General features: G+C 41.2%; 1 protein-coding gene across 1 annotated transcript in view; it reads right to left on the reverse strand.

Annotated features, from left to right (window-relative positions):
• The window catches only part of LOC126412230 (putative fatty acyl-CoA reductase CG5065), a 125,391-nt gene that overhangs the window by 73,393 nt on the left and 38,921 nt on the right, over window positions 1-13,077 (reverse strand). Inside the window, exon 3 of the mRNA XM_050081761.1 lies at window positions 12,271-12,519. Within this exon, the coding sequence (XP_049937718.1) occupies window positions 12,271-12,519 (249 nt within the window). The remainder of the gene's footprint in view (window positions 1-12,270; window positions 12,520-13,077) is intronic.

The raw sequence follows: 13,077 nt of genomic DNA on the forward strand, positions 1-13,077 counted from the left end.
TCGTGGAAGCAAATTAAGTGACGGTGATTTTGTCCATATTTCCAAATACTAGGGAGTATTCGAGAGATCATAACTACCTAACTAGTTGGCCAAGATGTTCACAGGTTCCAAGGTGCAGTGGACAAATCCAAAAATATACATTTTTAAAGGATAGCGGAAGTAACATAGTATCTGCAAGTTTCTAGACTGGAGACTTACAGAGAAGCAGCATCGTGAGATGGCGTAGGAATAAGGTACAGCTTTGTTGTCAGATTTATACCATAAAACTATGGATTATTTTAGCATGCATGATAGGCACTGCGTCATACATGGCAGAGGCAATCTTCTAGAAGGCTCTAGCATGTGGCAACAATGGAATTAAAATGTGTGATGTAGCTTGCATGGGCCAGGATACAACTTATGCTACAAATGAGGATGAAGCAGAAAGCCATACTGGACATTGAATTTTAGCTGATAAACCTAAGCAAATATGTGGGAGAGGGAACTGGTAGAGAGCAAGAAGTAGGAGCACTCATCATTGATAAAACAATTCATGAAAAACTTAAATTAGGCACTGGAATGAAATTTTTTCAACATGTTATGAATGCCACTTGAGCACTGAAGAAAGTAAAGACCCAAGATGATTTAAGAACACACATCTGATCGTTATTACCAGGCACTTGATGCATCCTGAAGCTGAAAACAATAAGATAAACTAAAATTTCATGGGCTCTGCTGATCTCAGAAGTCATCTGGTGGAATTACTCCATTTGTAATTATCACACTGACAGGAATGATGTAGGGTATTTAGGGTTATTAACATGAAGAGCAACAGCTATAACCCAAACAGTAGAAAATACCAAAAACGCACAAGAAAAAATAAAGTGAAGAGACAGAACCAGGTGTTGGAGCATGCAGTTATTGGGAAAATACTATGTTTTAAACCATTTAAGCATGGAATGGGATTTATATATCAAGGGAGAAAAACAGCCATACACCAGTCAGAAAGTTTTAGCAGTGCCACCATCTGTCTTACATGCCAATAATTTCCACCCTTTGATTTAAGTAGATGGGATTGGGGATATACAACGACTTGCTAAACATTAAAACACCAAACTGTTAACTGCGTATAGTGGATGCCAACGTTGTACAATTACTGTGCAGGATGTACACTACAGATGATTTAAATACATAATAAAACAATTTGTATGATAAAGCAAGACACATGCAAACATTAGTATCCTTAAAACAGAAATAAGAGTGACAAGAGAGGAAATTAAATGTGGGCTAGATGGTTTCACAGGATCCTTGTTAGATTTTTCATAGATATAACATTTGTGACCAATCCTGAAATGTTATGCATATTCAACTAATAAAGATATTAATGATTACTACAGTCTTTTGAAAGTGCACTACTCCAGTGAATTCACACCAATTGTGAAATGATTTTGCAACACAGTTTATATTGTGCCATGACTGGACAGCACAGTTTAATTTCCAGCCTGCTTGTCAGGTGTCATGGACTGTGCGGCTGGTCCTGGCGGAGGTTCGAGTCCTCCCTCGAGCATGGGTGTGTGTGTGTTTGTCCTTAGGATGATATAGGTTGAGTAGTGTGTAAGCTTAGGGACTGATGACCTTAGCAGTTAAGTCCCATAAAATTTCACACACATTTGAACATTTTTTTTTGTCAGATGGCACCAAGGCTGGAGATGCCAGCTTACTGCAACAGACAGTGTACAGAGCAGGAAAGCAACCATGGATAGTGTCATCAGTGTCAGTAAGCAAGCAAGCACAGTTTTTGTCGACAGCAGACCAATTGAAACTTAAGGGTCAGTGCCAGGGAACACAATGGGCAGCTTCTGGCTGACAACACCTTAGTGCAGAGTGAATGCATTAAAGCTGTGAGTCCAGAGTGCTTGGATCCTGAGTATAGAGGTCAAAAGCTAGCACCTGGGAAGATTGGATGGCTGCTGGCCGACAGCAGAATGATAGCAGCACTGAATGCACTGGGAGTGTGCTGTCTGACATTTTGGTTCCACAGGATTCTGTTGCTGGTGTCTTGCTGTGTGCAGTGGACCAGCTGAAGATTTGAGCTAATGCTGCAGGGAGCTACTGGCTGACAACAATTGATAATGACATTGAGTGCACAAAGAACAAGTTGTTCAGTGTTGTCTTGGTTCTGAGAAGAGTGTCCAAAGTCTGTTGGAGATAGTACAATAACGTGTGTCTGTGGAACTGGGTGACTGATAACATTATAGAGGTCCGAAGGCAAGGAAGACAAGTGAGCTGGTAAAGTCTTGGAATCCTGGCTGTCCATTCCTAGCTGTTTGGATAGAGTACAGACAGCAACAAGCTTCCTAAGGTCAAGTGCAAATTTGTTTATGTTACCCAGTTGCACAGCCCACAGTGCTGACAAGAAGTAAAGGAGACATTGTTGCTACAGAGCTTACATGGGCAGCTATTCTTTATCAATTGACCATTTACTTATCTTGCTACAACTGACTGTGTGGACAGCTAAACGTGACAGCTGTGCTATTAATGCAGGTTATGGCAAATATCAAACAATGGTGTGCAAAGGATAGGACTGGAAAATAACAGGCAACCAACACAAACTAGAGTACAATTTCAATGGATTCTGTGGTCTATGGTATAGTATTTATTCTGTCATTTTTATACCATTTGTTCATTTCATTATTTATTTTAACTAGCATATGTGGATCCACATCCATTGGTTTGGCCCCGAGAAATGTAACTATTTGGTATCACTTGTAATGTTCTTCCACCCTCAAGATTTTGTTCTATTCATTGCATATTTTAACTGACTTTAGTTTAAGTTACAATGAAGAGTTAAGATCACTCTAATATTTCTTTATCGACCAGTTTTGGCTTATGTAAAAGCCATCTTCACAAGTTTTGACCACCTATGGCTGGTGCTGGTGGCTCCATGGTTGCCTCATGTTACCAGGACTGACCTTAGTTGCTCATAAAAATTGTTCTAGTTATCTGCATTGATTTAGCGAGCATATGTAGGCTTTAAGCTTTTAAACATGGCGATGCTTCAGCAGTGGTGGGCAGTATTGGAAAAAATCTGCCAACGAGTTGCAGAATTAATAAACCCTTAGTTCTGTAACTGATTGGCTGTTAGTATCTAATCCTATCATTTGTACACTTTTGTTTGATATTTGCCATAAGCTTTTCACTAAAGAAGGATTTGGCTATATTCATCATATCAATGGTAGGCAATGGAAACCTCTTAACACCACTTTGTTAAATTTTACAAGAGAAGTGAAAACTGATTATATATATATATATATATATATATATATATATATATATATATATATATATATATATATGATGTGACTTACCAAACGAAATCGCTGGCAGGTCGATAGACACACAAACAAACACAAACATACACACAAAATTCAAGTTTGCGCAACCAACAGTTGCTTCGTCAGGAAAGAGGGAAGGAGAGGGAAAGACGAAAGGATGTGGGTTTTAAGGGAGAGGGTAAGGAGTCATTCCAAGCCCAGGAGCGGAAAGACTTACCTTAGGGGGAAAAACGGACAGGTATACACTCGCACACACACCCATATCCATCCGCACATACACAGACACAAGCAGGCATTTGTAAAGCCTTTACAAAGCCTTTGCCTTTACAAATGTCTGCTTGTGTCTGTGTACGTGCGGATGGATATGGGTGTGTGTGCACGAGTGTATAACTGTCCTTTTTTCCCCCCTAAGGGATTGGAACGACTCCTTACCCTCTCCCTCAAAACCCACATCCTTTCGTCTTTCCCTCTCCTTCCCTCTTTCCTGGTGCTGTGACTTACCAAACGAGAAAGCACTGGTAGATAGACTGGTAGATAGACACAATAAAAAACACACAAACACACACACAAATTTCAAGCTTTAGCAACCCAAGGTTGCTTCATCATATATATAGTTATAGGCAGATTAGAGAAGTCTATGTACTCTCAAATTTCTGTTTGATTGTGAAGTACTTGTTACTCAAATTAAGAGAGCTTCACAGAAAATGGAGTTATGTGGTTTCCATTGCCTATCATCTATTGATTATTTAAAAGATTTGCTACTGAGGTTTTACCATTATTTTGCACATTTTAATTGTTAATATTGGAATTGTTTTGGTCATTGTGCTGTTAATAAACTTATTCTGATGAGTAAGGTAAGTGACTTCACAATCCCTAGCTACTACCACTCCACAGCCTATTGTGATATGCTATTATCAGCATACCACAGTGATATATTGATTGACACTATGTATTCTTTCCCGTTGTTGAAATCCCAAGCACAATAATATATCTTACAGTGACTGTTGAGAATCAGACAGTTTGTAATTTAATGTTGGAACAAGACTGACATCTTATTGAGTTTCACGCTGAAATTTTAATATGCCTACACTTTAAGCAGTTTGGAAGCAAGGCATAAAACAAATATACAAAATGAACAGTGTACCAATTTACAGAGGAAACGTGATGTGCTAACTCAGAAGAACTTTGACTTTCTTAAATTGATAGACTTGAAACCATGTAATGACACCACTCTAAACAAGCAGCGGCCTATGATGAGTAGTGCAGTCCTTTAGCTTAGGCACTGTTTAATAACAACAATGTGATCAGTATTCTCTTTCACCACTGTGCTGCACTAACAATTCTATGCAACATTTTCCTATACCTTGAAAGAAAGTTTGTAAAAATTTATGGGTCCACCACAACAACACCACACCCATAGTGCACTTGCATTTCAGTTTCAGGAAATACAGTGCAAACTGTGTGGAGTTGAAATCTGTCTTATGAGAAACTACATTAACCCTTAAAGCATACTCGGGCATGGATGTGTGTGATGTCCTTAGGTTAGTTCCGTTTAAGTAGTTCTAAGTTCTAAGGGACTCATGACCTCAGCAGTTAAGTCCCATAGTGCTCAGAGCCATTTGAACCATTTTGAACCTTAAAGCATAAGCTTCTCAATTAAAATCTTAACTGACTGGCTTATAAAATGCAGGCCAGTTTATGAAAAAAGTGGAGCCAAAGCAAAAAAATGAATAATGTGCTTTAGGGTCTGTATACTACTTAAACTAATAGTGGCATAATTTTGAAGATTCAAAGCATGTTCACATCAATGTCAAACAGAAACCAATTTTGGTTTGAAGTGTAATGGTCAGCAAGCCTATGTTTGAGGACTGAATGATCCCAAAGACAAGATTGTGATCAAGAAACGTCTGTGGAAGATAAGTAACCAAGAGGAATTGGTAAAAGTGATTACAGGTATTGGAGGTAGGTGTCCTATTTCCTTTAAGCTTCTGTCCCTAGAAATGGTCTGAATCCCCATTAGTACTGACCACCACCCAGCACATACAGAGAAGTTAAACAGGGGTTCAGTTAGAAGTTCAATAACTTCACACACAAAATGTGGGGACCATTTGTAGTGTATGCCAATTTTGCATGCCTTCCTGTACCTACAACAAGTTGTGACGGTGACCCTACTGTCCCAAATACAACCCCCACAGAACAAGAAATACCATTTTCTTCACTATATCAGGTTTTCTGTTCATTCCATAATTATATTAAATCCTATGAAAGAGAGAATACAGCAATGAGGTTGCTCTCTCAGCTTAAAGCTCTTGAAGACAAAGTCAGTGAGATCTATGATGCCATGATTTCCAAGGCTGTCATGCAAGACATTTAATCAATACATGATGAATGTGAAGTGTCATTAATGGTCTGTCATTAGGCAATAATGACAAAGAAACCACCAACGGATCCCTTATTTACCTGGTAAATTTCATGGTGCAGTGCAAAATGAATGCAACCTGAATTACAAGGTCCCACATCACATGCCCTCGTTTTTCCAAAATTTAAATGGTTATGATGCTTACTTCATTATTGAACTCTTGACTGGTTTTCATGTAGGTAATGACCAAATTGGTGTTATACCTGAGAGAAAGCAGAAATATTCCAGTTTTGAGGAGGAAAACCAAGCGTATAACATTGTGCTTCCTAGGTTCATTAAGATTTATGCAGGCGCCACTTCAGAAACTCATTATGGTGTACAGCTAGTGAGAGGAGCATATCATCTTCACATAAAGTTCCAGTTAATTAAAAATGGGACCTTCCCATACAGTTTCGCATTTGGAGTGGATATTCTGCAAAACATCACTGCCAAATACTCGTATGTCTGCATTCTCCAGTAAACTTTCAGGCAACGCCATAAGGAATGCAGAATATGAGCACACACTGTGTGTTTGGCAGAAATTTAATATCTCTAACATGTGAATATCCGAGGCTCTACATGGACATGGAGATATGCCCCCTTGTAACTGTATGCAAATAATTCCAGAGTGTACGCGTAGAAACATGCAATCTGGATTTTACCCACTACTATACTGCACCTGGGTTATCATGGAATGCAGTGCTCAAAACTGCAAGTGTCAAACTTTTTAATTGATGCTGATATCTTCTTTAAGTGCAGAATTCATAGGGGCTTTGCCATTGTATTTTTACCCAAGCCAAGGCAAATAACCTACAAATGAGTTAATTGTCCAATGACACCATCGATTTAAGTCAAATCCTGTACTTGTATGTCAACATTTTATATGGGTTTACCATGCTACAATTTCTACATCGTTAATGTTTCCAACGGCTTACACATGCTGAAATTGTAGACTGGATTTTTCGACTGCGGTACATGCATCTTGTATAACATATCTCTCTGAGATGGACTAGGCATATTCTAGTAGGCTGAGTGACAAGCACAACGATTTGCCACTGTGTTCAGAACACACAGTCTTATGATACTGTTCCCTCCTCACGTTGACAACACTGATTAGGCACCCCCTTTATGAAATTTGATGAAGGCTTACACGATATAGTCATTGGTAAATGATAATTAAAAATATTCGAAAACACCTTGGCAAATTGGTCAATCATTTAGATGGGTGTCGTGTGGGAGCAGAGGGGTGGAGGCTGCAACACAACTGACGAAGTCAGTTATACGGGGTGCCATCTTCCATGAAGAACCCGTGGCTCTTGATGTGGTAAAAGCTGTAGTACAGTTCATAGAACCTGTTTATGTTGCCGTACGTGTAGACCTACCAAGGCTCCGCATGTATAATTTTCATGAGTTTCTGAAAGGTCGTTTCAAAGACACAAAGTTGCTTCATACGAACACAGCCAGCTTCATTTGCTGAGGAAGGAGTAAGATCCTTATGAGATGCCGATCAGATGTGTTCAACACGTCCGGATATAAAACCGTTAACCTGTGCGGTATGAATCCAGGCAACATTAAGTTTATCTGTTAGCTGATAGATCAGGCATCTCTCTCTCTCTCTCTCTCTCTCTCTCTCTCTCACTCATATAATCAGCAGAAAAAATGTCCATTTCACATGTTACAGTTCTGACCATAGCTGTCTTCCAACAATTGTATGTAAGTGTCAGTTGAAAAATACAACCAACCAGTCGCAAGTAATTGTTTAACGCTTGTACCTATGCTTCGACACCTCTAAGGAGGTCTTCATGAGAATGAAAATTCCAAAGCTGTAAAGTTACATTTTGAGAAGGCAACAGTCAAAGGTTAGAGCAGACATACTCAAGTTAAAAATAAAAAATTAAAAACGTTCCAGACTTTGTAATGTACACCTTGCAAGGAACAAAATCATGTGGTGCTACAGAAATATGTTACAATGTTGTGGACAGGTGAAGTGCGATATAAAATAAAACGTAAATCTGTACGACGCGGAGGGGTATGCCAGTTGAGGGAGCGAGGGAGGGGGAGGAGTGTTTCGGATAGGAAGAGTGGGGAGTGGGGGGGGGGGGGGGGGGGGGGGGAGGAGGACATCACCGCACAAAGAAGTCACGGTCATAGAAACATTAGAACATAGAAAGAAGTTTGTTGGCCGCTTACGTTGGGCCGGGTGCCACCCCGGAAAGTAACATCCAGTCCATCAGGGAAGACCAGAATTTAGCGATTCTAAAGGACAATGCACCGGTTCTTCTGTCGCGGGACAACTGTTTTGGGTAAAATTGACGTTTTACTTGTACATTCGGCATACGGAAGATTATAGAACGATCCAACTGAACGTATAAAAATCAAGACGCTTTCACTTCTGAAGAAGAGTTCATCTGACGATGTTCTTAAAAAACTTGTCATAATGTTGGGCTGCTGTCTCGCGGAGTTTATACAGTTTGCGTAAGGTACACAAGCAAGGGGTTCCCGTTCGGTCTATTGTTAACAATCTTACAACTTGGCCAAGTACTTAGCATCTTTTCTCAGTCCCGATGTCGAAAACTGAGAACATCATGTATCCAATACTCTGGTGTTTATTCAGCATTTGGAGTCTGTGTCTCTCGTTCGTTTTGATGTTGTATCACTCTTCACCAGAGTTCCTCTTTAAGATTCTTTGCAGTTAATCGTTAAAAAACTGGACGAAGAAACAAGCATGCTTTGGCGACATGTGCTGACGTCGACGTATTTTTTATTTAACGACAAATACTTTGAACAACCTGACGGAGTGGCTGTGGGGAGTCCATTATCCGCACAGTTGCCAGTTTGTTTATCGAAGATTTTGAGGACACGGCTCTGAAGACGGCGTTTTTAAAACCAACTTGTTTTTGGGGATACGTCTACTATGTGTTTACGGTATCTACATGGGAGGGACGCTCTGCATCGTTCCCTAGATCATTTTGACTGTTTGCATTCCAATATTAGGTTCACGATGGAAGCTGAAAAGGATGGGAAACTTCCGATTTTAGATGTCGTGGTCTACAGGAGGGGTGATGGGACATTAGGACGCAGTGATTATCGTAAGCCTTCGCAAACGGACATATATGTTCATGCAACAAGTTATCATCTATTGTACCAGCGCACAGAGGTCCAACGTACGTTGGTAAAAAGAGCCTTTGCCATCTCAGAAGCAGATAGTTTGATACAAGAACTGGATAATCTAAAAACAGTGTTCAAGCAGACTGGTTACACCGATAATCAGATCCGTCGTGCTCTACAGATTGGACCTCCGCGGGAACAAACTAAAGTTGCAAGCAAATAAGTGGCGTTCCTACCTTTCGCGGGAAGCATATCTTCAAAACAAAATGCCCTGCAATTGCGGGAAAGTGTATATTGGACAGACAATTCGTACGATCTGGGATCGATGCGTGGAGCACCATCGGCACACGCAGTTATTTCAGCCAGAAAAAAATTGCTGCTGCGGAACAGTGTTTTACTGAAGGACATAAAATGTTGTATGATGAGACAAGTGGTTGCCCCTGCGTCGCGTTTTTGAGACTGTTTAGTGAAAGAAGCCATTGAAATCCGGCTATCTGACAATATTATAAACAGAGGTAAAGGCTATCCTTTAAGTAAGAGTTGGAACCCTGTTCTGCTTGATATTAAAAAACAACGGTCTTTGTTTCAGTTATCAAAAGGTGTCAACAGTATTTGATATCAATTTACTGTTTCCGCGTGTTTTCACCACCGGTGGGCTCCCGTGCTTTGCACCAGAGGGCAATCTAGGTTCGCGCACGCGCGTTGGCCCTACAGGCGCTGTATAAAAAGAGACGCCGCTGCGGTTTGATTTCAGTTCTGCGAGTTAGTGCGACGGCTTATTCGACTGAAGATGGCGGCCAGGTGGATCACCTGTTTCGGCAATTCTCTGTTGCCGTCTTGGGATCACGGAAATATTGTGTCAAGATGACGTTATGATCCGGCTGGAGACCCGATGTGAATATCATCTAGAAAGCGGTTTATCGATTACGCTTATGTGTATAGGTATATAAAACTAAAGAGGGAGTAAGATTAAGGGCAAACCAGTGAGAGAGTAACAAGGTTAAAGGCAGGTATTTAAGGCAACTCCTGAAGTAATGTCTCCTCGCTCGTAATCCTTTACTAAGCCCAGTATACTTGCCTGGAGTTCTTATGAGTCAGTGTTTCAGTGTCTAATAACAGGTATGTGAAACCTTCAGGGTGTCGTTGCTGACGTGTTGTGTGGAGGGAATGTAGAAGATCGCTAACATCATTTATTAATATAGAGACCTGTTTCGGCAATTCTCTGTTGCCATCTTGGGATCTATGTCTACATCATTACATAACCTCCTCCACCAGTACAATAACTGGTGCTGTTCGATGTATTTCCGTGCTGGTATCGTGAGCTCTATGGACATACATTGTATAGCACCAGTTACTGTACACATGGAGGAGATTATGTAATGATGTAAACACAGATCCGAAGATAGCAACAGAGACTTGCCGAAATCAGTCACCTATATCAATAAATGACTTTAGTGAATTTGGCAACTGAGAATTTATTCAGTGTTCGTAAGACTACAGATCGCCCCTTCGCTGAAGATGTCGGAAGTATACAGGGTGGTCCATTGATAGTGACCGGGCCAAATATTTCACGAAATAAGCATCAAACGAAAAAACTACAAAGAACGAAACTCGTCTAGCTTGAAGGGGGAAACCAGATGGCGCTATGGTTGGCCCGCTAGATGGCGCTGCCACAGGTCAAACGGGTATCAACTGCGTCTTTTTAAATAGGAACCTCCATTTTTTATTACATATTCGTGTAGTACGTAAAGAAATATGAATGTTTTAGCTGGACCACTTTTTTCGCTTTGTGACAGATGGCGCTGTAATAGTCACAAACGTGTAAGTACGTGGTATCACGAAACATTTCGCCAGTGCGGACGGTATTTGCTTCGTGATACATTACCCGTGTTAAAATGAACCGTTTACCAATTGTGAAAAAGGTCAATATCGTGTTGATGTATGGCTGTTGTCATCACAATTCCCAACGGGCGTGTACTATGTACGCTGCTCGGTTTCCTGGAAGACATCATCCAAGTGTCCGGACCGTTCGCTGGATAGTTACGTTATTTAAGGAAACAGGAAGTGTTCAGCCACATGTGAAACGTCAACCACGAACTGAAACAAATGATGATGCCCAAGTAGTTGTTTTAGCTGCTGTCGCGGCTAATCCGCACATCAGTAGCAGAGAAATTGCGCGAGAATCGGGAATCTCAAAAACGTCGGTGTTGAGAATGGTACATCAGCATCAACTGCACCCATACCATATTTCTATGCACCAGGAATTGCATGACAACGACTTTGAACGCCGGGTACAGTACTGCCACTGGGCACAAGAGAAATTACGGGACGATGACAGATTTTTTGCATGCGTTCTATTTAGCGACGAAGCGTCATTCATGAACAGCGGTAACGTAAACCGGCATAATATGCACTATTGGGCAACGGAAAATCGACGATGCCTGAGACAAGTGGAACATCAGCGACCTTGGCTGGTTAATGTATGGTGCGGCATTATGGGAGGGAAGATAATTGGCCCCCATTTTATCGATGGCCATCAAAATGGTGCAATGTATGGTGATTTCCTACGTAATATTCTACCGATGTTACTACAAAATGTTTCACTGCATGACAGAACGGCGATGTACTTCCAACATGATGGATGTCCGGCACATAGCTCGGTTGAAGCGGTATTGAATAGCATATTTCATGACATTTGGATTGGTCGTCGAAGCACCATACCATGGCCCTCCCGTTCACCGGATTTGGCGTCCCCGGATTTCTTTCTGTGGGGAAAGTTGAAGGATATTTGCTATCTTGATCCACCGACAACGCCTGACAACATGCCTTAGCGCTTTGTGAGTGCATGTGCGAATATTACGGAAGGCGACTACTCGCTGTTAAGAGGAATGTCGTTACACGTATTGCCAAATGCATTGAGGTTGACGGACATCATTTTGAGCATTTATTGCATTAATGTGGTATTTACAGGTAATCACGCTGTAACAGCATGCGTTCTCAGAAATGATAAGTTCGCTAAGGTACATGTATCACATTGGAACAACCGAAATAAAATGTTGAAACGTACCTACTTTCTATATTTTAATTAAAAAAACCTACCTGTTACCAAGAGTTCGTCTAAAATTGTTAGCCATATGTTTGTGACTATTGCAGCGCCATCTATTAAAAAGCGAAAAAAATGGTCCAACTAAAACATTCATACTTCTTTACGTACTACACAAATGTGTAATAAAAATGGGGGTTCCTATTAAAAAAAAAAACGCAGTTGATATCCGTTCGACCTATGGCAGCGCCATCTAGCGGACCAATCATAGCGCCGTTTGGTTTCCCCCTTCAAGCTAGACAAGTTTCGTTCTTTGTAGTTTTTTCGTTTGACGCTTATTTCGTGAGATATGTGGCCCAGTCTCGATAAATGGACCACGCTGGGTAGATTAAACGGGCCTCGTTTACCTGTAGGTTGGGCATCTGCTTGCAGAGGTCGAGCAGGTGCTGTGTGGAGTCGAGGTTGGCCGTTACGGTGCGGCGCAGGCCGGCGGCCAGGCTGGTGGAGGCGGCGCAGTGGAAGACGACGGACACCTGGTCCAGCAGGCGGGCCGCCGCCTCTGCAGGCAGCTGCAGCCCCAGCTGCGGCCGCGACACGTCTCCAGGCACCGCGAAGACGCGCTGCCGCCACTCGTCGCCCTCCAGCTGCGAGAACAGCTGCAACACCATAGCACGTCTCCACTCACTCTTTCCTGGGTGGTTTATGAGCTGGAGGTACGCAGTGTTGGCAAATCATTGATGCTGACTTTGATCGTTAACGACTAAAAGTCTATCCCAGAATATTAGTGTTTTCAACAATGATGTTAAACGATGAACTTAGAGAGCAGCGTAAAAGGCAACATAAAAACACATCCAACATACATACTCTTACAACGTCTTGTTCGCAGGCTGCAAAGATTACTTTATTTTAAAGAAAATGTTTCCCCTAAGTCTACTGAATTGTTAGTAGACTGTTGCCTGATTTTAAGTTCAGTTTCTCGGAAGCTGAGGATTTGACTCAATATTTAACTAAATTTTTGTAGCTTTTGTACCTTTGGATGGGTATTGTAGATGACTGATTCTATACTTCCAATGTATCTTGGTTAAGATCTAGAAGGCTGTCTTTCAAATAACTGAGTTTTGATGGTAAGTCTTTCATGTTCTACTTTGCAAATTATTCTTTTCTTGTGCCATTTTGTCTTTGGTTTTCCTTAATGGATCAATGTGTTGGTTGAC

Source organism: Schistocerca serialis, chromosome 1 (assembly GCF_023864345.2).
Source record: "Schistocerca serialis cubense isolate TAMUIC-IGC-003099 chromosome 1, iqSchSeri2.2, whole genome shotgun sequence".
Classification (NCBI taxonomy): domain Eukaryota; kingdom Metazoa; phylum Arthropoda; class Insecta; order Orthoptera; family Acrididae; genus Schistocerca; species Schistocerca serialis.